The sequence below is a fragment of the Hyperoodon ampullatus genome (genome assembly GCF_949752795.1).
Source record: "Hyperoodon ampullatus genome assembly, chromosome: 14".
NCBI classification, from domain to species: domain Eukaryota; kingdom Metazoa; phylum Chordata; class Mammalia; order Artiodactyla; family Ziphiidae; genus Hyperoodon; species Hyperoodon ampullatus.
In genome coordinates, this window is record NC_136927.1 from 72,628,282 (window position 1) to 72,649,489 (window position 21,208).

Sequence of the window (21,208 nt, forward strand, 5' to 3'; positions counted from 1 at the left end):
CAGGTGCTCAGTAAACTGTGATTAAATTAATGATGAGTTAGTCAATGAATGAATGAATGAAGCCCCCAGTGCTCACCTGACAGAGATCCGGTGCTCTGCGAATGTTGAGCTAATGAGGGGGTGTATGTGTGTGTGTGTGTGTCTGTGTGAGTGTGTGTGTGTGTGTGTGTATTGTGTACTGGGGAGAGATGATCTCTCAGATCCACACTCGAGGTCCCTGCCTCTGCTGGGGACTGGACCTCAATTAACCACAGGACGGTCCGCTCGGCAGGCAGCTGGCCCTTACTCTCCTCCCCCAGGGGCTCCCATCCCCTCCTCCTAGCCGCACCTGGTGGATGAGGTCAGGTCAGGAGGTGGACGAAGAGGATGGCCAGGCCAATGTTAAGCAGAATCACCATGCAGATGAGGACGGTGTTGGGGACCTGGGAACAGTGGAGAGAGGCTACCTGAGTCCCCGGGAGAGCACACCCCCACCCTCTTGCTCGCTGCCGTGCCCAGCACCGGGACACACCATCAGCGCTGGAAGGATTCTTGGAAATAATTAACCAAACTGCTCAGGGTCCTGAGAGGGGCAAGAACGTATCCCAGAGCACACAGTGGGCAGAGCTGGGCCTGGAACCCAAGAACATGGCCTTCCCCACTGCTAATTCCTCTGGGGCCACATCTGTCAGCCCATCAGAGCCCAGCTTCAGTCTCTGGCGCTGCAGTTCCTAGCTCCCAGCCTCCTATAGCAAGCCCAGAGGTCCAGGACCCAGGCCCCCCACTGGGCCCCTCGTTGCTACACCTCGCAGCTGAGGCTGGGAGCCTGATGGACAGGTGCACCCCACCCCAGCCGCTTAGGACTCCCAGCCACCTCCTTCTCCAAAGAACTGCCCAGACAGCGGGCACAAAGGCCAGCCCCCTGCCCCAAGGTGGGGGGCTGTGTTGTGTAACCGTGGATCAGGCTGCACTTAACTAAGGCCACGTCCCCCCTGCCCTGTCCTGCGCCATCCCCCTCGCCGCCCGGCCATCTGCCCCCGAATCCCACCCCCAGCTCCCCCACGCCTGGGGAACCCGACTTCCCACCGACAGCCTCACCTCCTCCACCTCCACCTCCGCCGCCGTCGCCGCCTCCTTCCGAGCCTTCTTCTTGGCCCCGGCCTTGGTCAGCCGGGCCTCCGTCTTGCGGGCCTTGGCCTTGGGCTCGGCCTTGGGGACGATGGGCTTGGGTTCCAGCTTGGCGGGGCTCTCGGGCGCGGAGCCTCGGAGCGGGGCCGCCGTGCCGGGGGCGGCCGGGGACGGGGGCGCCGAGTCGGCCGCGGGGACCTCGGGCTCGTCCTCGAAGGGCGGCGGCGCGGGCGGCGCGGTGCGCACGGCGTAGCTGTGGTAGCCCTGGTAGTGCGCCACCTCGGGCTCCTGCGACCGCGCGGGCGGCGCCTGCAGCGCCTCGATGGCCATGCGCTCGCTGGCGGGACGTGCGGGGCTGCGGCGGCCAGCGGCCTCGGACGGCGTGACCGGCCGGCTGCCCTCGCCGCCGGGCTCGCCGTTCCAGGCGCCCGAGCTCAGCAGGCCGTCCTTGGACGCCGCGGCCGGCCGGGGCCGCTTGGGCTGCGGGGGTGTCCCGGTCGGCGACGGGGGGCCACCCTCGGGCGCAGGGGTCTCGTGCTCGTGCAGCTCCGGGCTCTCGCGGGGCCGCTCCGAGAGGCCTGCGGCGCCAGGGCCCCGATGGGGGGAATCCAGCAGGCTCTCCGAGTTCTCCAGGATCTCCTGGAGCAGCCGGCGCTTCTGATACTCCGGACCTGCCGGGGACCACACGGGGAGGCTGCATTTGAACCCCGGTCCGAGCACTGGACGATCCAGGGCAAGCCGCTCTGAGTCTCATTTATGTACTCAGCCAGCCTTAACCTACGGCCACCAAGTGCCAAGCACTGTTTTAAGCAATTCCCCAATACTAACTCATTTAATCATTTTAATAACCCTATGAGGTGTATGCTATTATTTAGCCTCCATTGTACAGATGAAGAAAAGGAGGCTCAAGAGAGATAGAAATCGCTTGCCCAGAGTCACCCAGCTGACCAAAGGCAGAGCCAGGACTGGCACTCAGGCTAGTCTGGCTCCAGAGTTTATGCTCTTTATGGTCACACTGGTCTCTTTCCATTCTCTTATCTGAAAAACGGGCCCAATCATGCCTATTTCATAAATACTAACGGAAGGATCAATCGGGTGGGGGAAAAAATGCCTGTAATATGCTGAGCTCAGTGCCTGGCACGTGGTGACAGCTGTTGCTATGACCACCCAAGGGCGGAGGCAGCCAGCCAGGGTCGCTCTTCCTTGGACCAGCAGGGGGCGCACTGTGATGGGAAGCGACTTAACCTCCCAGGCACAGATCTGCGCTCCGCGGTCTTCCATCTAGTCTCCCTTTGGTCTTCCGGTCGCAGCCAGAATGTTTAAAAAATACAAATCTAATCGTGCCACTCACCTTAAAACCCTCAGTGCAGGCAGCACCAGTCCCCCACCCTGATGGGCTCCCACCGCTCTATCCAAATGCAAAGTCTGTATCAGAGCCAGGGGGTCCTCCTTACTCTGCAGCCCCATTTCCCAGAGAGAAGAGACGGGCTGGAGTGGAGGGAGCCTCTGATACCCCGCCACAATCTCAGCATGAGTCCCCTTGTGTCATGCTTGCACCCATCCCATGCTTGCACCACGCTCCACGGATTCTGGAACTCAAAGGCATGCGTAGACCCACTTGAGCATCTCAGTTTTCCAACAAGCAAAGAAAAAGTGTCCACCACCCCCCCCCCCCAGGACTTCCCTCTACCCCGTCCTGCCCCTCCCCTCCCTGGTTGGCCCTACCTGGCTGGTAGAAGTCTGGAGCCAGTTCCCTGGCCAAAGTGCGGGCAATGTTGGACTCTTGGTTGGCAGCCAGGGCAGCCTGTTCTGCTGCCTCAGCTTTGGCCTTGGCGTGACTTGTCCTAAGGAGACAACATGGTGGAGACTCAGGATCCCTCCAGAGAACTAGCCCTCTGCCCTTCCTCCCCAACCCACAAAGAGACACCCTGGACAGAATTTTCATTCACTCCAGCTGTCAATGAGTATTTATTGAGCCCTGTGGTCCAAACTGCTGTGCATTCCCCAGACCACTTCCTCTTCATTCTGGGCACACAGATGGACTACATTTCCCAGCCTCCCCTGCAGTTAGGTGTGGTCAGGTGACTGGCCAAAGCATTGTGGGAAGACAGGATTATGCCATTTCCAGACCTGGCCCACAGAAACCCCCCCCCACCCCGTAATCCTCTTTGTCCTCTCTTTTCCCCCTGTTGCTGGTAAAATGCAGAGGCCAAGGCCCAGAACAGGGAATTTAACCTCATTTGTGTCACAGATCTTCCTGGCATCTGGTGACACCGCTGGACCCCTTCTTGGAATGTTTTAAAATGCACAAATTACACAGGATTACAAAGGGATGCAATTATATTGACACACTGTTACCAAAATATTTGAAGGGACAAATTTGTAATATAATAATGTATATTCTTCTTTATTAACATTTTAAACAAAATATCTAGCAGGTCTATTAACTACCATAATTTAAAAGTATAGATTAACATAAAGGATATTTCAAGGATATGTGCAACAACAGTAATGTGACATGAAAATATATGTGATTTCTATTAGTGACAAAGTCAGAGATACTGCTAATACTACTGTTGATTTATTGCCAACTTCCATAATTGAAGAAAATACTAAATTTCGGTTAGAGGTTAGTAAAAATAAAGATGTGGTTTTCCCTGCCCAGATCCCTTCGCTGGGCAAATGCACCCAGCCCTAGCTTCTGAATTGACTGCTAATGGCTCACTGCTCTCCCAGAATTGCAACCAGTAGAAGCCACCTTGTTCCCGAGGTCAACAACCCCTCCCCAACCCAGGGAGCCCATAACCAATGACTAATGACACCAGCCAGCCCCTTCTTGCCCCAAGAGGAACCAACTCTGAGGTACAAGTCAGGCTCCAGAGCCCCTATGGGATCAGGCTGAAGCTGGACTCCAGGTAAGACCACATCCCTGCTTGGCTACTTCACTGCCCGATTCTGTGTCTCTCACTCCCCCTCTCTCCTGAGAGCACTTGCTCCATAAATCGTCTACGCGAGGATCCTCATCTCAGACTCAGCTTCTAGGGAATCTAACCTAAAGCAGCATCCAGGTTCACGGACTCCCTGATTTCTCTCCACAGTGCCGCCAGTGGACCCCACTTTCAGAAACACAGTGGAAGGAATTCGGGTCCACAAATGATTATTGCGTAGAGCAAAGTACCCCCCAGCCCCATAAAGTCCCATATTAAATGTGGAACATATAAGCATTAAATTTAAACATTAAATTCAGCAAGCCTTAAATGTCTACTGCGTTAAGCACCTGAAATTTGGGGGATGTTTATTTCAGTTTATTTAATCTAGCCTAACTAGGAGAAGTACCTGTTAAAATATTAACAGCCCCACCTACCAGTGGGTGTTTTTTTAAAATATATAAATTTATTTTTGGCTGTGTTGGGTCTTCGTTTCTGTGTGAGGGCTTTATCTAGTTGTGGCAAGCGGGGGCCACTCTTCATTATGGTGCGCGGGCCTCTCACTGTCGCGGCCTCTCTTGTTAAGGAGCACAGGCTCCAGACGCGCAGGCTCAGTAGTTGTGGCTCACGGGCCCAGTTGCTCCGCGGCATGTGGGATCTTCCCAGACCAGGGCTCGAACCCGTGTCCCCTGCACTGACAGGCAGATTCTCAACCACTGCGCCACCAGGGAAGCCCCTGGGCATTGTTTTAAAGGAATTATGAAGATTATCTCATGTAATCATCATGACGCCTTAGGAAGCTGGTGCTGTTATTATTTTCCCTGTTTTACGGAAAAGGAAACTGAGGCACAGGCAAGGGAGGTAACTTGCCCAAGGTCACAAAGTCTTTAAGCGCAGGAACTGAGATTTTGAACCCAGGCAAGATGATTCCAGAGCCTGTGCTGCTCTGAAGCATGTGCCACACTTGGCCAGGAGCTGGGATTCCTGTGGACAAGACAAGCCCCTCTCAAGTGAGGGAGATGGGCTGGAAGCAAACAACCAAAATTATTTAATACAATGTAATTAAATAAAAAGCGCAATTGTGAGAAGTGCCATAAAGGAAGAGTACGGAATGCAATGAAAATGTACAACAGGAAGATTGATATAGATTGGCGGTGGAGGTGGGGATTAGGCAAGGTTTCCTGGAGGATGTGACATTTGAGACCTGAAACTGACACATCAGTTGGCCCATCAGAGGTGAGGTGGGGACAGTGAGCCAGGTAGAGGGAAGAGCACGTGCAAAGGCCCTGAGAGGGAGTAAGAGCTTCGTGCCTTTGGGGAACTGAAAGGTCAAATCGGTGTCCCCATGGGCAGATGAGTCAGTTCCTCGGGAAGCTGATCTGCATGTGTCTCTAGCATGGAATTGGGCCCACAATAAGGGAGATAAATTTTACTAAGCTCCCTCCAAGTGCCAAGCCCTTTGCCTACGTTATCCCTTTCAATCCTCAAAACTGCCTGGGAGGTAGTTTTTACTGTCTCTATTTCACAGGTGGGGAAACTGAGTCTCAGACAGGTACCTTGCTCAAGGATGCAAAGTAACAGTTGACACTTACAAAGCATTTACTACATATCAAGGGCTTTATAGAAATTAACCCATTTAATTTCCCCAATCACTATGTGGTAGATGTTATCACCATCATCCCTCTTTACAGAGGAAAAATCCGGGGCATAAGAAGGCTTCAAGGATCCCACCAAACTTACCCAGCCAGCAAGCGACAGCAAGTTTTCAAACCAAGGCTTTCGGGGATCTAGAGTCTGTGCCCTTAACCACAGGCTGTACCTCCACCCCATAATGAGTAGTGGAGTTCAAACCCAGAATTGTCTGATTTCTAAACCCTTGCCCTCTCCACTGCCACAATAATGTTTACTGAAGAAAAGAATATTTTACTGAATGAAAGGATACATAAATGAATGCGTGCATGCACACATGCACGTGTGTATGCATAAGCAGTCAGCGTAGGAAATAGTTAAGAGCATGCTTTTGGAGTCAGCAGTCCTGGATTCCAATTTTGGCTCTGCCAAGGCTGGGGCTAGGGTGCAAATGAGGCATTCACCTCAGGCTCAAAATTTAGGGATGCCAAAAAAACTCAGTAATCCAGATAAATAATACTCGAATGCCATATTTTTAAAAGTCCAAACTAATGCAAAATAATCCTTGATGAGCAAGCTATGAACAAAATTTAAATAAAGGCCAAACCAGACCCCGCATTTGTATGACTCTCCTCACTCACCCCCACCCAGTCCTGACCCCACTGGGACTCCAGGGCCTTGGGTGAGTGGCTTTGCCTCTCTATGCCTCTGTTTCTACATCTGTAGGATAATAATTCTGCCCTTTTGGAGTTGCTGTGAAAACTACTGAGAGGCAACACATGAAAGTGTTTAGCCCGGGATGGGGCTGAGTGATGATGATGATGGTGATGGTGGTGGTGATGGTGGTGGTGGAGAAGGAGAAGGAGGAAGATGACATTTGTGACATCAAAATCCAGTGTGGAGCCAACAAGGAACCTACTGTATAGCACAGGGAACTATACTCAGTATTGTGTAATAACCTATAAGGAAAAAGAATCTGGAAAAGAATATATATATATATATATATAATATGTATATACATACCTAGATATATGAATATATATACACATACATATATATATATACGTATAACTGAATCGCTGTGCTGTACACCTGAAACTTACATGATATTGTAAATCAACTATACTTTAAAAAATTAAAAAATTAAAACCGAGTGTGGTACATGCATATCTCCAGACTCATATTTGCCTGTACATGGGTATGTGTGATTCAAAGATCTAAATTTTCAGAGACACTTCCCTGGAAACCTGAAACCCCAGGTTGAGGGAGGAGGGAAGGGGCCGGGCAAACCCTCAAACTGAGAAAATGTCCTTTTTTGGTAATGTACGCTGGATGAGGCTTGTTTCCCGGTGCCCTGCGAAGCTGTGTTGCAGGACTCCTCAGGCCAGAATGGCAGCCTTCACACTGAGCCCTGGAAGATTCTGGGGGATCAACGGTGGACCCTCCAGGGCAGCCAGAACAGGGATCAGAGGGGAGTGGCCACACAGCCCAAGGCAATAAGGGCTGCTGGGTTTAAAGGAAGCACGCTCCTCTGCCCACATCCATCAATCTGACCGACTGAATACCTTATTAGCCCCCCACACACAAAATGCCTCTGATTTCAGGAATAGCTCCCCAGCTCCCCAGCCTTCAAGCCAGGAATCCCAGCGTCCCCCACACCCCCCTTCCTCATCCTTCAATATCACAGACAATCACCACCGACTCCCGTCTGTCCTGCTCCCCCTACAGCTCTGGAACCTGCCCGTTCTCCTTCCTTCCCTCACTCCTCCTGCAAGGTCCCCCACTCCCATCTGTAGCCTCCCTGCCTCCAGCCTCGCTTCCTACAAGCAGCTTGCTTAACCCATACATCTCGTGGCCTCACCTCTTGCTGAAAATCTTTGCAAGGCTTCCTACTGTGCTGAAAATAAAGTCCAAACTACTTAGGGTGGCCTTCAAGGCTCTCCAAATTCTCGGCCCGAGGCAGCCTTGATGGGGTATATCTGGCAGCTTACCAGGGCAGGCTGAACTGCTGTGGTCCAAAGGCTATCTTCTGGTCCAGTGGCACTCACAGTGTGGTTCATGCACCAACCCCCCAGCCCCTCATCCTCCGGGCACTTGTTGAAAATGCAGCTTTGGGGGCTCCACCCCAGATCTACTGAATCAGAATTTCTTAGGAGGAGCCAAGGAATCTGTATTTTATAAACCTCCAGCTGCTTCCACTGCTCATTAAAATTTGAGAAGCATGCACTAGTCAGAGAAGCATGCACTAGTCAGACAGAAAGAAAATCCAGCTTTCTCTTGGGCAGTTCCCAACCTGCTCAACCCCCCAGGAGCCTTGAGTGGCTCTCTTCAAGCACCAGGATCCCTCCCTGAGTCCGGGTCCTGCTAGGGAAGCGCAGGAGCCATTTCTTTTCCTAGGACCACTTTGATGTTTCTTGGGGAGGGTCTCCTAGGATGGCTGTGCCCCTAATGGGGAGAAGGGAAGGAACAGTAACTGGGGCAAGGGGTGGGGCAGGGATCAGGCACCCTTCTTGATTTCAACAGATTTTCTTTCGTCAGCAGGGTTAAAAATAGGGCTGGTGGTGGTTCAGGGATCGGGCAGGGCAATAACCCAGTGGAAGCTCTTCTGAGAGTATCCAGCCCCACCCCTGACTCCTTTGCCCACCCCAGACCCCTAACCGCCCCATTAGATCTGGCCTTGTTGCCCAGGTGTCTCCATCAGGCCACCGATGGCTTCATTGGGCCAAAGGGAGACACCCACAGGATGTACCCCTGACTCCTTTGCTCTGGCTGTTCTGCCCTCTGGAATGTTCTTTCTCAGTCCTTCCACCTCCCAGCCTTAAAGGGCCAGCTCAAGACCCACTTCAACATCCAGATTCATTCTGGGCACTGTGACTACAACAGCAAACCAAGTATCCAAAAATCCCTTGTAGAGCTCACATTCTATTGCAGGGGTCAGCAAATTAGGGCAACAGGCCAAATTTAGCCTGCTGCCTGTTTCTGTACCACCTGTGAGCTAATAGTGCTCTTTATATTTTTAAAGGTGTGGAAAAAAACCCAAAAGAGTAATTTTATGACGTGAAAATTATATGGAATTTAGATTTGTGTCCAGATAAAGTTTTATTGGGACACAGCCACACCCATTTGTTTACTGTTATCTAGGGTTAAGTAGTTGTCACCGAAGTCCATGACCTGCAAGGCCAAAAATATTTACCGTCTGGTGCTTTACAGGAAAAGTTTGCCCACCTCTGTTCTAATACATCCACTCAACAACGGTCTCTTCTACTACTCTTATTGTTTTTGTTTTTGTTTTTTTTTTTTGCGGTACGCGGGCCTCTCACCGCTGTGGCCTCTCCCGTTGCGGAGTACAGGCTCCGGACATGCAGGCTCAGTGGCCATGGCTCACGGGCCCAGCCGCTCCGCAGCATGTGGGATCTTCCCGGACCAGGGCACGAACCCGTGTCCCCTGCCTCGGCAGGTGGACTCTCAACCACTGCGCCACCAGGGAAGCCCCTCTACTACTCTTATTAATAATACTAATCTGTTATTGGTTGAGCACTTTGTGCCCAGCTCTGTGCTATGGCCACAATTACACATATGACTTCAGTGAGGTGAAGTCACTGCCTCAAGGTCACACGGCTGGAAAGTGCACCTGCCCAAGCTCTTCCCCATGACACTGAGCCGCGGCCTTCCTGGCACTAACGAACTGGGCCAGGTCTTCCACGTGCTGGGACCAGGGATGCGGAAAAATCAGACCCAGCAGCCGCCTGAGGAGCTCACAGCTTAATGCAGCCCTGCCAGGTCAACTACGCAACATCTCTGAAAATCAGTGGATGGACAGGGGTACAGAGCAAAGCCTTAAACTGCATGGGGGTGTGGCTAAGAGGGGGCAGCCTTGGCTAGGTTGTCTGGGGTCAGGTCTTGGCTCTGTTCCTTATACCCTCGGGCAAGTCTGAGCCCCCTGAGCCCCAGTCTCCTCATCTGTAAAATGGGGATAATAACAGCACCTGCCTCAGAGAAACAGTATAAGGAGTAAATGAATAAACAGTCATATGGCCCTTAGAACAGTAGCCAGGACACAGGAAGTGCTATCTAGGTGCCTGTTAATAAAATATATAAGAAGCACAGTTGTTTTTAGACGCCTGAAACAAAAAACCTGAATGTACTTAATGTCACTGATTTGTTCACTTAAAAATTTTTCAGAAAGCCATCAGAACAAGGATCCCATGGTAGGTTTGGAGGACAGAGGCAGATAGTCAGAGCCCCCAACTCAGGCCGCTGCCAGCCTCTCTGAAGCTGCAGAGGTGGTTGATAAGGGCAGTGCAGCCAAGTCTTCCTGAGGGGATGCTTCAGATGCCACCACCCTGTCTTCTCCCAAAATAGCCCCTCGTCCCTAGCTCTGGCTGGCTGTAGCCGTTTCCCCTCAGAACAATCATGGTCAGAGTAAACTCAAGGAGGAACCACAGCTGGGGTGTCCAGCCACCTGCCCAGATAGCTCCCTGGGAGAAAGTTCCCCTGCCCTCCAACAAGGATGCAGACAAGGGTCCAGTCTTGCCTGGACTGCATTCATTTGGTAAACGTGTGCTAAGCCCTGCTGGGAAACTCTTCACCAGAGGGATTAAGGGTACAAGTTCACGTCCATCATATTCTGGGTACCTGACCTTTGCTCTCTGGCCTCAGTTTCCTCAACTGTGAAATGGGGTTAATAATATTTAACTCACAAAATTACTGGGAGCCTGAAATAAGATTGCACAAAAGTGCTTAGCATAAACTGAGCACTTAACAAATATTAGCTATGATTATTGTTACAGTTTTTGTTATTATTATAATGATGTTTACCAGCAATTCTTTTCCAAAATGCTAAGGACTGCCAAAAAATTGGGATTTAAATATGCATTTGTAGAAGGATATGTCATGTAAACATTGTTTCAAGGTTCACCCACGTTGTAGCATAAATAATACTTCATTCCTTTCTATTGCCAAATAATGGTCCACTGTGTGGATAAACCATATTTAGTTTATCTGTTCATCAGTTGATGGACATTTGGGTTGTTTCCACCTTTTGGTTACTAAGAATAATGCTTCTATGGATATTCATGTAGTAGAAGTTTTTGGGTGGATGTATGTTTGCATTTCTCTTGGGTAGGAGTGCTAGGAGTGGAATTGCTGGGTCATGTGATAACTCTTTTTTAACCTTTTGAGGAACTGCCAGACTGGTTCTGAATTGAGTGCAACATTTTACCTTCTTCCAATAACATATGAGGATTCCAATTTCTCCACCTCCTTGTCAACACTTACTATTATCCATTTTAAAATTTTAGTCACACTAGTGGTTTGTGAGGTGCATTTCATCGTGGTTTTGATTTGCATTTCCCTGATGGCTAATGAGGTTGAGCGTGTTTTTATGTGCTTAATGACCATTTATGAATCTTCTTAGGAGAAATGTTTATTTAGATTCTTTGCCTGTTTTCAAATTTTTTGTCTTATTACTGAGTTGTAAAAGTTCTTTATATATTCTAGATACAAGTCCCTTATCAAATATATGATTTGAAAATATTTTTCCCATTCTGTTGTCTTTTCACTTTCTTGATGGTGTCCTTTGAAGCATAGAAGTCTTTAAGTTTAATGATGTCCAATTTATCTATTTTTCTTTTGTTTCCTGTGCTTTTGGTGTCATATCTAAAAAAGCTTTGCCTAGCTCAATGTCTGAAGATTTACTACTATATTTTATCCCCAGGGTTTTATAGTTTATTTCTTACATTTAGATCTAGAAACATTACTTCTAATAAGAAAAAATGGGAAATAAACTAAGGGTTCGTACCTCCCTAGGAGATAAGCACCACAACCATTTTACAGATGAAGAAACTGAGGCACAGAGAGGTTAAGTCACTTGCCCATTATTATTATAATGAACATTAAGCCAGACATGGCCTCTGCTCTGGAAGGATGTAGAGTCCGGTCAGAGATAAGACAAGGTGAAAAGTTTTGAGAACAAACAGAAGGCTACAGGGCAGGAGAAAGCCCATGTGGTGGGTTACATGTTCATAATTTGTATTTTGTTATTTTTATATTATATATTATAAATATGTTAAATATGTAGTAAAAATAATATGGTTTCATCATCAAAAAATTGGAAAATGTGCAGATTTTTTTGAAAAAAGAAAAATTGCTGTTAATATTTTGGGTTTTTTTTTTTGTTTTTTTTTTGCGGTACGCAGGCCTCTCACCGCCGCGGAGCACAGGCTCCAGACGCACAGGCCCAGCGGCCATGGCTCATGGGCCCAGCTGCTCTGCAGCATGTGGGATCCTCCCAGACCGGGGCACGAACCCGCGTCCCCTGCATCGGCAGGCGGACTCCGAACCACTGAGCCACCAGGGAAGCCCAATATTTTGGTATTTTGAGGCGGTTAAGAACACTGTTTTTTGACTGTGGGTGGCTTACTTTATTCTCTGTACTTTGATTTTTTTCCATCTGTAAAATGGGGATACGAATAGTCCCTGCCTCATACAGTTGTTGGGATTATAGAGTGAATGTACATAAAGCATTTAGAACAGGACGTGGCACATAGAAAGCTCTATGCAAGTGTTTGAAAATTTTAGAAAGTGAATTTGTTTTAGCTGAAGTGGAGGGGCATGGGTTTTGAGTCTAGGGGGCTATGCCCCGCTTCAGGCCCTAGGTAGGACCTCCCGACCTTGGAAGCCCAGCCTGAAATCCCCAGGCCATGGCGGTGACCTGTTCCAGATCATGTTTTACAGAAACCTTTCTCCCCTTCTTGAAAAAGAGCCGCCAGCCCAGCTGGTAAGGGGGCTCACACTCACCATGTGTGGGTGGGTAAGTGACACCCCTTCCCCCCCTCAGCCTCTAAGGGGGAGGCAAAGTAATGAGTTGCTGTTCACTAAGTGCTAACTATGTGCCAGACACTTGATCTTTGTGGTCGGCTGAATAATGGCCCCAGAGATATCCAGGTCCTAATCCCTGGAACCAATGAATGTTACCTTATATGGCAAAAGGGGCTTTGCAGATGTGATTAAATTGAGGATCTTGAGATGCAGGAATCATCCTGGATTATACAAGCAGGTTCTAAACGTAACCACAAATGTCCTTATAAGAGGGAGGCAGGGGCAGATGGGACCACAGGAGAGGAGAAGATGTTGTGATGTTGGAGCAGAGACTGGAGTGATGCACTTTGAAGATGCAGGATAGGGCCCCGAACCAAGGAATGGGGGCAGCCACCAAGAAGTTGAAAAGTCAAGGAACTGGATTCTCCTGTCAGCCTCCAGAAGAAACCAGCCCTGTCAACAACCTGACTTTAGCCCACTGCGACTGATTTCAGACTTCTGACCTCCAGAACTGTAAGTGAATAAATCTGTGTTGTAAGCCCCCAAGTTTGTGGTAATTTGTTACAGCAGCAACAGGAAACTACAACAACCTCTGTGATCTCGTGTCATCCTCAAGACAACCCACTGTACAGGAGAAGAAAGGAAGGCTCAGGAAATTATTTGCCCACGGCTGATAGCTAATGAGATCCAGAGCCGGCTGGAACATGATTCCAGATCTGTCTGGCATCAGAGGCTTTGCTGACCCACGCATCTGCTTCACACTTCAGTTAAGCCAGAAGAGCCCAGCAGCTGGGACTGGCCACAACCACGCCTCTTCCCCCAGGGGCGTGGACATCTCTAGCGTTCATCCTGCCTATCATAGAGCCCAGGGCTAGTGGTTACCAGCAGTGATACCCTCAACTTCCCCAAAGAAAGGTTAGTCCATCAGAACCTGGGAATTGCCTGGCTGACTACATGTGACTAAAATCTGGCTGTATTTCGGCAGCCAGTGAAGTGACAGGGCAGGGACCTCAGGCCTTGCTCCCCCTGCCCACACAGGACTGGGCCCTGCAGTCCAATCTGGAACCCAGGTCTCAGCAGTGAGGCCTTTTCTGGATGAGTTGGCTGCACAGGGAAACTTCCTTTTTAAAAAGTCTACACCAGGGACTTCCCTGGTGGGCCAGTGGTTAAAAATCCTCCTTCCAATGCAGGGGATGCGGTTCGACCCCTGGTCGTGGAACTAAGATCCCACATGCTGCGGGACAACTAAGCCCATGCAACGCAACTACTGAGCCTGTGCACACTAGAGAGAAGCCCGTGCGCCACAACTAGAGAGAAGCCCGCGCGCTGCAACAAAAGACCCTGCATGCAGCAACAAAGATCCCATGTGCCACAACTAAGACCCGACGCAGCCAAATAAATAAATAAATATTTAAAAGTCTACACCAGATTTAAAAATCACATTTTATGAATTATGAAAAGAGTAACGGTAAAGCAACAGCACAGGGAACCCACTGTGCTAAAACAATAGCTATGTTAGCTTTTGAGCCTTCTTTTCTAGACTTTCCACATGTACATCTATTTTTTAACAGAGCTGTGAACACAATAAAGATTCAATTTTGAGGGCCAGTTTTTAAGAGCATGGAATCTGAAGTCATGCTACCCAGGTCTAAAAACCCTGACTCAGACATTTGCAGTGTGACCTGGGCAAATCACTTAACCTCTCTGTGCACCCATTTCTTCTTCTGAAAAGTGAGTGTGGCAGGAAGGTTTTTCAGATGCCTCCTGGTATTCATACCCTTATGGGATCCCCTCCCCTTGAGTATGGGCTGAACTCAGTGACAGGCTTCTAACAAAAAGACTATGGCAGCAGTGATAGGCTATCACTTCCATGACTAGTTTACAAAAGATGGTGACTTTGCTCTTGCTAGCAGACTCTTGTTGGCTTTGACGAAGCAAGCTCCCATGTTGGGGAGGCTCACGTGGCAAGGAACTGAAGGCAGCCTCCCGCCGACATCAGCAAGGCGCTCAGGGCCTCAGTCCAATGGCCCACGAGAAACTGGATCCTGCCAACAGCCATGTGCGTGAATGTGGAGTGGATCCTTCCCCAGGGGAGCCTTCAGATGGGACCAAAGCCCCGGCTGACACCTTGACTGCAGCCTCATGGGAGACCCTGAGCCAGAGGACACAGCTCAGCCACATCCTGATACCTGACCCACAGAAACTGCAAGATAAGAAAAATGTGTTGTTTCGTGCTGCTATGTTTGGGGATAATTTTTTAGGCAGTGATAGACAACTATTACAAATTTGGATAATAATAATGCCTACCTCATAGGGTTGTAATAAAAATTAATGGAATTAATATACAGAAAGGGCTTAGAACAGTGCCTTTTGCACTGAGTGTACACTAGAGAAGTTAAGCTTTCACTATTATACATTTTTCACTCACATAATTTTTCATGTTTCCATATATTCATGTTTATCACTTCAGACTGCTCAACCTTTTTTTCTTTAGAAATTTAACATCTACATATTTTTGTGCTAGCGCTTCCCCTTCTGGTAATCTGGCCAACTGACATACTCAAATTGTGCAAAATGACACACGTACAAGGGTATTTACTGCAATCCTGTTTGTAATAGCAAAAGATTGGAAATGAAGCCAAAGCAAGAAGTGGGGAAGTAGTTGATTAAATTATGGCATAGTCATTTGAAGAACAATTCTTGTTGAGTGCCTACTATGTGCCAGCACTGTGCTCAGATATTGGTATGTATTATTTCATTTAATCCTCACAGTATTCTCTAAGGTAGACATCACTACCAATTCCCATTTTACAGGTGAGAAGACTAAGGATGAGAAGGTTAGATAAGCCATCCAGCTCACACAGTCAATAAATGGGGAAAGCCAGGAATTCCAGTGTGGTGAACACCAAAATAAGATTAATATTAAATAATTTTAATATTAATGTTGGAGTTTTCATTAATATTGGTGTCAGACAACCTGGTTTCAAACCCCAGCTCCTCCATGTCCAAGTTGTGTGACCTTTGCCAAGTCATGAAACCTCTCCAAGTCTCAGTTTCACCATCTGTAACTTGGGTTAATAATAGCACTTAGCTGCCCCTAGAATTATTGTGAGGATCAAGTGAACTGCGGCATGTGAAGGGTATACTCATTTGATGGTGACAAGTATTTACTAAGCACCTACTGTGTGCCGGGTCCTGGGCTAGATCTAGGGGTACAGCAGTGAACAGAAGAAACTCATCTCCTAGAACTTACAGACTAGCCTAGCATGCCTCCCTGTGCATAGTGGGTACCCCATCCGTGGTAGCTGCTATTTTTGTTTCTGTCACTTAGAGAGTGATTCTTCGCCCCAAGGGTTGGACTTCCCACCTGGGTCTCCGGGGGTCGCCCGCAGAGAGCCCCCTGACCTGGCTCTGCACCCCACCTCAGCCCACCCCGCCCACCCGGTGAACCAGCCGGCCATGGCATCCCACAAGACCCAAGTCAGCAGACATCTCCTGTCTAAATAAGGACAAGGCGCACAGGAGAGCTTTCTGTGAGCTGGAGGAATGTCGACAGCTGAGCCCTCCCGGCCCAGCACCCTCCCCAGCCTCCGGCCCCTCCCCAGGTGGGACTCTGCTGTGGCATTCCAGTTTTTCCCAGAGCAGCCCCCAAGGTCCCTGACACCCCCCTTCACCCCCCAGGCTGCTCTGAAAACTGATAAGGAGCCTTAGGAAGGAATTCCAGGCAGCTCCATCTGCTCCTGGGGGCTGGCACCCCTGCTGCCACACGGGGAGGAAGAAACCGCGGGGAGGGGCCAAGCCCGGCCCCAGCCCTGGAAAATCACATCCCTTGCTTCGAAAAGCATTTCCAGAGACTTTATTTGGCCTCAGGCACTGTGTCAGGTGTGAGGGCCCCAGAGGAGATTCCGACCACGTTGCTGTCTTCCTCTATCCCCAAACCATGTCACAGCAGTCACGACTGAGATGAGTCCATGGCTCCTGGTGGGGTGGGAACGGGGAGACACATCTAGCCCAGAGCACGGGCTCAGGGGAGACCTCTTAGAGAAGTTCTTGATGAGGTAGTGGCTGCACGGGGGAGCTCTGGCACCAGATGACGGGGGTTCCCATCCTAGCCCTGCTTCTTCCTAGCTATGTGACCTTGAGCAAGTTACTTTACAGTTCTGTGCCTCCATTTCCCCATCTGTGAAATGGGAGAATAACAGCACCAACCTCACAGAGTTGGGAGAACTAAATGTGTGGCTATTTGCAAAGTGCTTAGAGCAGTAAGGGCGGGGGATGGGGGGTCATGTCCTCAGGATTTGTTTAGGGTGACCGGAGAGCTTATCATTCAAACCAGGGCACCTGAGGGTGAAAGGGGGTCTGTTTATCATTATACCCAGCATGATCCGGGGCGATCTCAGACACACGAAGCAGCGTGGTCATCCCAGCCTTGACCACAACTAAGGTGCCAACTGTCACCGACAGCGACTGTCTGTCATCTTTGTAAGCCAGCCCTGCAGGAGACGAACACCATACTCAGCACACGGCAGGTGCGCACAAGAGCTGCTGAGGCTTTGTTTCCAACAGATCTGACTTTCAGATTTCCCAGGAAGAAAAAATTACCCTTACGATGAAGACATGTAAAAATGAGACTTGAGCTAGAGTCCAAGGAAAAAATTAAGGATTTCAATGCATTAGTTAAGAGATATTTATTGAGCTCTTTATGTGGGTCCATGCCTAGGCCCAGGGGTGGTGGGGTGAAGTGGGAGGGGAAAGAGGTGTCATAAGGAAGCAAAATAAAGAAGTAAAGGATTCCATGCCTGGTGACCAACCATGGTTGGTCGGGTAACAAGGAAGCATTTGGAGACAGGATTCAAGATAGAACAGACACCATCAGGGAGGGGTCAGGTCTTGGGTGGGCCTGAGGGATGTGACAAAGGGAAGCGATCAAATGCAGAGCAAAGGCAGAGAGGTGGGCAGGAAGGGGTCCTGGGGCTTGGGAAGGGCATGTCCTGATGGCTAAGAACCAGGTCTTGGACCAGAATCAAGGGTCCAAGTCCCATCTCCACCCCTTATACACTGGCACACCCGTGGCAACTCACACGATCTACTTCGCCTCACTTTCTGCAGCAATAAAATAGAGCAAAGGATACCTTGACTTTTCAGGGCTGCCCGGAGACCAAATGAGATGCCTGTGAAATTCCGTTCAGTTCATGGCACGTTGCAAATGTAGAACGCTACATTTAGAACGCTAAATGTAGAACGTACTACAAATGTAGTACGCTCCACAAGGAACAGATTTTTGTCTGTTTTGTTCATTGATGTATCCCCGGCACCAAGAACAGGGCCTGGCCCACAGCAAGTGGTTAATAAAAATTTGCTGAATGAATAAACGGCAGCCATTATGACTATTATTGCCGTAATTATTATTCAGTGATAGGTCTGGCTGAGCTGGAGCAGAGGAAAATGAAGGAGCTTTTTACAGATGTGGAAGCAGGCCGAGACAGGTGAAGGGATTTGCCTGAAGTCACGCTGCCAACAAGTCACAGAGTGGGATCTGCCTCCCTGGCCGGGCTCTTCAACTCCACCTCCTCCCATCCTCCCTGCCTGCCTGCCTGCTATAGGCATTCCCTGGGTGCCTACTAAGTGCAGGCATCTGACAACATAACAGGGATATAAAGAAACTTAAAAACAGAGTTCTGGCCATAAGGCGCTTATAGACCAGTAGAGAAAACCTATAGGAAAATAATCTAGTTGGGAAAGTTCAGGCTTTTTAAAATGGGAAACCCAGAAGAAGAACAGACATGGTAAACTTGCCTGCAGAGGAGACCTCTGAGCTAAAGCCTGAAGCAAAGTAGGGATGGAGAAATCAAGCCTGATACTAAACATGTACTGGAGATGGTCCAGGCAAGCTCTTGACAGGACACTGGTAGCTTGAGATCAGCCACTGAGGCAGTATCTACACCATGGAAATTGGCAAACTCAAGGAAGCAGGGTTCTCCATCTCCACCCGCCACCCACCAGACCCTCCAAGAGCTGTTTAATCAGCACATTACTTCACAGAATAGACATGAGCTGGAAAAAAGCTAACTATCTCAGCAGATTCAGATCCTTATGTTTTACCTCCTACCTGGGCAATTTCTCTCCCCTCCCCCTTTGGAAAACAGGTTACTAGCTTTTTTGACAAAAAACACTTGAAGTTTGCCATCTCTGACCTCAGGATCTCCCCTCCCTATTTATCACAGGACAATTCTCCGAGTGGGTCTCAGGCGGCATCTGTGGAAACCTGCGCTTTTCTCTGTGAAGGAGTTAGGGGAGCTGGAGGGGACCCCTCCACGCTGTGTACAGGCATCCTCTCTTCTTCCTGCATGTAGTCCTGGGAAAATGACAAAGTCTTATTTTAAATTCTGAGGCTGTGGGCTTATTTCCATGTCTGTGTGAGCTAGTCAGATGGAGAAGAGAACAAAGAGGCGAGGAAAGGGTGGTCTGAATAGAGGGAACTGCAGGAACCAAGGCACAAAAAGGTGTTAAAACACACAGACACACAGACAGACACACATCGAGTGTTTAAGAAGCTGAGAAAAGTTTAGCCTGACAATGTCATGAGTGAATGAAGAATTAGGATGGAGGTGAATGATAAAGAGCCTCGAATGCCACGTTCAGTAAACACTGCTGAGACTAGATAGCAGTTCACCAAACCCCTTTCCTCTGCTTCCTGGGCACACACCCGGACTGTTTCCCAGCCTCCTTTGCAGGAAGGTGTGGCCACGTGACTAGATTCTGGCTAATGGAATGTGAGAAGACATGATGCGCCCTACTTCCTGGCCAATAAGAACCTTCCACTGCCTCTTTGCGGGTGTTTTTCCTTTTCATTGGCTTGATACAGACAGCACTATGATCTTGGAAGCCGTATGCTGAAGATGGCAGAGCGACAAGATGGAAGGAGCCTGGGTCTCTGAATCATTGGTTGGAGGAGAGCTGCCCACTGAGAAGGGTACCCATTTTGGATTTCACATGCGTGAGGAATAAACTTGTGCCTGATCTGTTCTGTGTCTGTGTGCTTAAATGAAGGGATGGAAGAGGATGAGGAGGGTAGCAACGATACTCCTGGGCTCCTCCTCTCCAGTCTGGGGGACTCCTGCTCCAGTGTTCCACCAGCAAGCTTCAGCCCTGAGGTAAACCGTCTGCCACAGGAGGCGAGAGTGAGAGCAGGACATCTGCTTTCCTTGGACAAGATTCAGGAAGGCACTGTTAGTCTGAATGTCCATCCCTCTTTCGTAAGAGCCCCTCAGGCCCATTAATGAATCAGTCACTGCCGAGCATTTAGGGAGTGCCTACTGTGTATAAGGTCTAAGCTTGGGCTCCTCCCATCCAGAACTCCAGAGTCTAGTTGCCCTTCTAAAGACTGGCTTTCCCTCCCTTTCAGGCACTGGAAAGAGGGAGAGGAGAAATCTGTCCTTCAGGCCAATGACTCAAAAGCTTACTACTGACAGGACGAAAAATGATAGGTGGTACCAGGACATTGATCAGATAACACTGTTCCTTTAAGATTCAAAGTCAACCATCCTGATTTCTTCAATGAGGAAGTCTCTTTTAATGTTTATATACCTTTAGTGAGTCTTATATTCCATTTTTTTTTAACAGAGAGAGAGCAGCGCAGCAAGCAGCCTTGACCTGAGCTTTTAGTAGGCAACCGCACTGGGGATGGCTTAAGGATGTTTTGCTTCACTGTATTTTTCTTTTTCTTGTGCGTATGTTTTTCTGGTTTTCTTTTGGTATTGTCTGGTTGTGTTTTTGTTTTTTTCCACTAACTTCTCTTTATGTAACACTGCATTTCTATCTATGGTAATGACCTAAAGATGCTTTATAAAAATAAATTTAGGGAATTCCCTGGTGGTCTAGTGGTTAAGACTCGGTGCTTTCACTGTTGTGGGCCCAGGTTCGACACCTGGTCAGGGAACTAAGATCTTGCAAGCCGTGAGGCACAGCCAATAAATGAATAGATAAATAGATAAATAAATAGATAGATAGATAAATAAATAAATAAATAAATTTAGGCTTAAGAAAGTTAAGGATTTTTTAAATAGTAAGGAAATAATAATCCAGAGGGTACATGGCTATGGCACAGCTCGGGAAGGTACATCAGTGACTGGCGTTTGGGAAACGCTGCCTTACCCCACGTGGTCACGCATCTGTGCCTTTGCCCATGCTGGTCCCTCTGCCTGCTCTTCCGTGCTGACCGCACTAGGCTGCCTTGGCCTTGGTCCGGGCTGAAGTCATCTCCCAAAGAAGCTGTGGTAACAATGTGCACGTGGCTGGGGTGTGGGAAAGGCCAAGCAAAAAGCCAATTCTGGGTCTCTGTTTTTCCCCAAAACAAGGCAAGGATGGTTCAGTGTCCCAGGACACGGAGACCAACAGAGGGCAGGGACTTGCCCAGGATCATTCAGCACGTCGGGGCAGCCTTCTCACCCTCCTACAATGTGGATGGGAAGATAAGAAGGGACAACCACTACAGAGAGACTCTGACCACTAATTGCACTTGGGGGAATTTATTCTAGAGATATACTGATCCATGGGTGAAATAATGAATGTACGGCTTTATCTCACGCGGCAAAATTCTGGAAACGACCTAAACAATCATGTGCAACAACAGGGGCCTGATTAAATAAATGATGATTCAGCTATATAATGGAATACTGTGTGGGAGTTAAAACGGATAAAGTTCTTTATTTGGACAGATCTGGAAA

The 21,208-nt window shown here is 48.9% G+C and overlaps 1 protein-coding gene across 1 annotated transcript in view; it reads right to left on the minus strand.

Annotated features, from left to right (window-relative positions):
* Positions 1-341: 341 nt before the first annotated feature.
* Positions 342-21,208, minus strand: part of JPH2 (junctophilin 2) — a gene marked incomplete at both ends in the record, with an annotated part of 60,648 nt that continues 39,781 nt past the window's right edge. Inside the window, 3 exons of the mRNA XM_079719826.1 lie at positions 342-422; positions 1,078-1,778; positions 2,833-2,951. Of these exons, the coding sequence (XP_079575952.1) occupies positions 342-422; positions 1,078-1,778; positions 2,833-2,951 (901 nt within the window). The remainder of the gene's footprint in view (positions 423-1,077; positions 1,779-2,832; positions 2,952-21,208) is intronic.